At 41.1% G+C, this 5,464-nt stretch overlaps 1 protein-coding gene across 1 annotated transcript; it reads right to left on the bottom strand.

The window, feature by feature from the left end:
• Positions 1–1,436: 1,436 nt before the first annotated feature.
• LOC104993130 (olfactory receptor 4E1) lies at positions 1,437–2,384 on the bottom strand. Its single transcript, XM_010846246.1, has one exon. The coding sequence runs from the start codon at positions 2,382–2,384 to the stop codon at positions 1,437–1,439; it is 948 nt and encodes a 315-aa protein (XP_010844548.1).
• Between the last annotated feature and the right edge of the window lie 3,080 nt (positions 2,385–5,464).

Below are 5,464 nucleotides of genomic sequence, written 5' to 3'. Positions count from 1 at the left end.
ATGCTATCTAGGTTGGTCATAACTTTCCTTCCAAGGAGTAAGCGTCTTTTAATTTCATGGCTACAGTCACCATCTGCAGTGATTTTGAATCCCAAAAAGAAAAAGTCTGACACTGTTTCCACTGTTTCCCCATCTATTTCCCATGAAGTGATGGGACCAGATGCCTTGATGTTAGTTTTTTGAATGTTGAGCTTGAAGCCAACTTCTTCACTCTCCTCTTTCACTTTCATCAAGAGGCTTTTTAGTTCCTCTTCACTTTCTGCCATAAGGGTGGTGTCCACATTGGTCTTTTATTTCTTGGAACAGGCCAAGTTCTTTCTAAACATAGATCTTTACATCTGCCATTTCCTGTGCCTAGAAAGTTCATCACCTTTCTTTTCTCATGGTTGGCTCTTTTTTCATCTTTCAGATCTTAGCGTAAATGGCATTTCCTCAGAGAGGCCCTTCTTAACTAAGCAATCTAGAGACCGTCTCTTCTATAACTCTCTAACATCATTGTCTTTCATGGCATTTGTCATGATCTGTAATTGAAATTTGCTTATATTTTGTTTTCTTTTTTAAAAAACCTTTTTATTTTGTATTGGAGTATAGCTGATTAACAGACAATGTTGTGATAGTTTGAGGTGAACACTAAGGGACTCAGCAATACATATGCATGTATCCATTCTTCCCCAAATTCTCTTCCCACATATTTTTGTCTTCTATTCTCACTAAACTCTAAACAGCATAAAAGGAGGACTATGTATTTTATTTATGATTACTAACCTAGTACTTAGCACATAATAGACGCTCAGTAAATATTTGTCAGATGAATGGATAATAAGATATCCCCACTGTATTGTCTTAATGGAAGAGTTTTTGCTGAACACTTGAGGATATCAACTTCAGTGGTTCAAAGTCTTCCTTCTGCATTACTGAAGTCATTTGCAAACTTACTTTGTCTGCTTTACCAGTGTTTGCAAAGCTATTGAGGCAAGTGTCTGAGTGAATGATGTTGGCAAGTGCTGCCCAGAAATCTGAACATTTGTTTAGACTTTGGTTATCACCCTAACACAAAAGCAGGGATAGGAACCATGATGTAAGGAAAATAACATGTTTGTGTTGATACATTTGGCTTAACATCCTACCTTCATCATTTCCTAGCTGGGTGACCTTGGGCATGCTGTTTGCTTTTTTGAGCTTTGGCTTCTTCATGTGTAAACAAGCTTGTACATACCTCACAGGGTTGTTGTGAGAATTAAGTAATTGCACAGTGCCTAGAACAATTTCCAGCCTGTGGAAGATATTAAAAATCATAGTAATTGCTATGATTGTCAGATATTGGACTGGAATATAGTTTCACAAGTCATATAGATTGATAAATGTGGCTTGTAACATATCTTTGCTAGGCATTTCTTTAATTTGGAACACCAAGCACCATAAGGGCTTAGACATTTTCATTTTTTTTCTCTTCCCTTCACCCTCCCCATTAACTTGGTCAAGGCATTTTTCATGTCTTCATTCCGAAGGGTGTAGATGATAGGGTTCAGCAGGGGTGTGACAGCGGTGAAAAACACAGACACCACCTTGTCCTCTGGGAGGCTGGTGGATGGACGGGAATAGATGAAGATGCAGTGTCCCAGAAAGAGTGTGACCACGGTGAGGTGGGCTGCACAGGTGGACAGGGCCTTCCGCCGGCCTTCTGAGATCTGCTGCCTCAGACTCACCAGGATGACTGCGTAGGACACCACAAGGACCACAAAACAGACCACAGAGATCAGCCCACTGTTGGAGACGATGAGAATCTCAATGATGTGGGTATCAGTGCAGGCCAGTTTGATCACCTGAGGCACATCACAGAAGAAGTTGTCAATCTCATCAGGATCACAGTAGGGCAGCTTGATGGTGAGCGAGGTCAGTGCTATGGAGTGGATAGTACCCCCTGTCCAGAGGGCCACAGCCAGCAGCACACACACTTTCCAGCTCATCACTGTCATGTACTGCAGGGGCTTGCAAATAGCCACATACCGATCATAAGCCATGACAGTGAGGAGAAAGATCTCTGTGCAGGCGAAGAGGTGCAGGAAGAACATCTGAGTTACACAGGCATCAAAGGAGATGAGCTTCTCCTCTGACCAGGTGTCTATCAGCATCTTGGGGACAGTGACGGTGGAGTGGCACACATCGATAAAGGATAGGTTGCTGAGAAAGAAGTACATGGGGGTATGGAGATGATGGTCATCGATAATAGTTATGATGATGAGGATGTTTCCAATCAGTGTCAGGACATAGAAAACAAGGAACATGGCAAATGCAGCCATCTGCACATTCTGATTGATAGATAAACCTCTGAGCCGAAAACATGTCACTACAGTTGTTTGATTGAGTAGAACAGCCTCTTCCATTCTCACCGTTGGACTCTCCTGTCGAAAATTAGAAAAAAAACCCCACTTAATATCTGCATCACTCATTTGGCCACTTAGGTTCTTCTGTGTTTATGACTTCTCTCCATCTAGAATTTCTAGTGAAGTATCTCATTTTAAAATCCCCATTCAGCATCTTAAATCATGCTGGACACATAGCAGTTGCTAAACACACACTTTTGGAACAAAAGAATAGAAAAAATTGATTCACTAAGAGATGTAAAACAATCTTGGGCAGGGAGAAATCAAATAACTTATTTCTCCCTTATTGTATAAAATATCAGTGTTTAGCTTTAGGTTACAGATTTTTATAGGAGAAGAAATGAAGGTTCTTCTTACTCTCAATAAGTAATTTTTCCAGGGTTATACAAATTCTGACCTTGAACATAGTTTTCTTTATTGTCCTGTTGACCACATGTTCACTAGCCCACACCCTTACTTCCTTGTTTGCTCTGCCATCATACCCTGAGACTGTAATTTCAGTAATCTAGATTTCAGGAGGCAGAAGATTTTCACCAAGCTGCTGGCAATGTGGCTGAGATGTTCTTTGAACAATACTTTAGAGGAGGCTGGATCGAACCCAGGAAAACTTAGGAAATCTAGAGAGGGTACAGGGAGGCTTGCTTCTCCTCCACCTCTGAGTTGAGGACAGACTTGCTCATTCTTAATCTGGAGGTCAAAGTCCATGCCTAACAGCATCACTGTCTTGGCTAGATTATCCTCAGTTCTTTTAAATTACAACTCTCTTGTCTGACTTACTGGACCACGGTAAATCAACAGTAGTTGCTTTTAAAAAAGATTAGCCTACTTTTGACCCAAGCATCACTAATTTTGTAAAAAATGTATATATTGGGACTTTCCTGGTGGTCCAGTGGCCAAGACTCCACATTCCCACTGCAGGGGGCCTGGGTTCGATCCCTGTCAGAGAATTAGGTCCCACATGCTGCAACTAAGACCTGGTGGTGCACTCAAATTAGTAAACAAATATTAAAAAACGAAATGTATATATTATATAGAGTCACAAGGTCTCAGTTCTTTTTTTTTTTGATGATATAATTTACATATATATTGGTTTAATGTATAAGACAAGATCAGAAAGATTATGATAATCACATTTGAAAGAATGTGGATGAATAGGGATGGAGAACAATATTTGAAGAAAATATTTTTGTTTATGCAAAGTATTCATAGGTTATTTCTATGACATACTTTAGCTTTTTTGTTGTTGAGATCTTTCGGTGCAAAATAATATGGGTTGTGGGAAGAGAAGACGAGAGGAGATGGTCTCTTGTCATGGTCTATTGTGCGTAGTTTGTATTCCAGGAAGGGGACGCTATCAACCGTTTCCACAATTTCAGTTCTGTTACGATGTCCCTCAAAATAAATCAAGCTTCATATCTGCTGAAGGTCTCAGTTCTTAATGGGATCTGAGAGTTTACCTAACCTTTTTTTTAAAATAAATAGAGAAAACAAAACACAGAGAGATAAAGCAACTGGCCCAAGTTTATAAAAAACTGGGGTAATAACTGGGTCTAGAGCTTGGGCCTCCTGACTTTTGGTCCAGGCTTTCTTTACTACCTCTCTGATCTGAATTTTTGTGGTAATTGACATAATGGTGGTATTAAGTACAGTATGTCTCAGTGACAACCTCTCTTTTACTCTCCTAGGTTCATGGGGCAGGTTGGGTGGGCATCTGTGGGAAGCCTCTTTTCTCAGGTTTGCCTCTCATGTGCCACTGCCTAGAAGTGTAGCCTTCCAGAGATGCCCCACCCAAGTAAGCTGTCCTCCTGGTTCCTCAGGTACTATTATCCTATCCCGGGTGATGCAGTGGTAAAGTATCTGCCTGTCAATGCAGGAGACACAGAAGACACTAATTCAATCCCAGAGCAGAAAGATCCCCTGGAGGAGGAAATGGCAACCCACTCCAGTATTCTTGCTGGGAAATCCCATGGACAGAGAAGCCTGGCTACAGTCCATAGGGTGGCAAAGAGCACACATGATTATCTCATCCTATCCTGCTTTCTTCCTTGATGACTACAGGTTCTTTATTTTGTCCTCAAGATCAGGCTTTCTGTCAGTCAAATGAATCAACTGCACACTGTTTATGAAAAGAGAATAAAGGAAACGTTTCACTTCTGCTCCATTGCCCTTTCTTCTCAAATATTTCCTATGCCTCATTATGATGCTCTTCTGCAGACAATGCCTTTTTTTGTTGTCTGTATCAGAGGAAAGACTAATGTCAGTGTCAAATCAAGGAACTAGCAAAGCAGATCTGTCACAAAGATGGTATTTTGGAGGGCAGAGAAGTCCTTCAGTCATCATTTAAGTTAAACTCACACACAGTATCTAGTGCTTGAATTAATATTTACAGTTACATCTTAATAGCTATGGATTGATTTTACTATTTCAAACTTTTTCTTAGAGTGTCCACTTAAAGTTTTTCCTCCAGAAAACTATTTTAAATGTTTGGTGATTTATATGTTAAATTAAAAGACGCTTACTCCTTGGAAGAAAAGTTATGACCAACCTAGATAGCATATTCAAAAGCAGAGACATTGCTTTGCCAACGAAGTTGCATCTAGTCAAGGCTATGGTTTTTCCTGTGGTCATGTATGGATATGAGAGTTGGACTGTGAAGAAGGCTGAGCGCTGAAGAATTGATGCTTTTGAACTGTGGTGTTGGAGAAGACTCTTGAGAGTCCCTTGGACTGCAAGGAGATCCAACCAGTCCATTCTGAAAGAGATCAGCCCTGGGATTTCTTTGGAAGGAATGATGCTAAAGCTGAAACTCCAGTACTTTGGCCACCTCATGCGAAGAGTTGACTCATTGGAAAAGACTCTGATGCTGGGAGGGATTGGGGGCAAGAAGAGAAGGGAGACAGAGGATGAGATGGCTGGATGGCATCACTGACTCGATGGACGTGAGTCTGAGTGAACTCCGGGAGTTGGTGATGGACAGGGAGGCCTGGCGTGCTGCGATTCACGGAGTCGCAGAGTCGGACACGACTGAGCGACTGATCTGATCTGATGTTATCTTTACAATTTATTGTGGGCTTTCCTGG

Source organism: Bison bison, unplaced genomic scaffold (genome assembly GCF_000754665.1).
Source record: "Bison bison bison isolate TAMUID 2011002044 unplaced genomic scaffold, Bison_UMD1.0 scf7180017864234, whole genome shotgun sequence".
Lineage (NCBI taxonomy): Eukaryota > Metazoa > Chordata > Mammalia > Artiodactyla > Bovidae > Bison > Bison bison.
Note: the sequence above shows the minus strand (reverse complement) of the source record. Positions and strands in the feature narration are given on the sequence as shown.

What these genes read in the sequence shown, in the direction of transcription:
- LOC104993130 (XM_010846246.1), bottom strand. Translation starts at nt 2,384, where the DNA reads ATGGAAGAGGCTGTTCTACTCAATCAAACAACTGTAGTGACATGTTTT.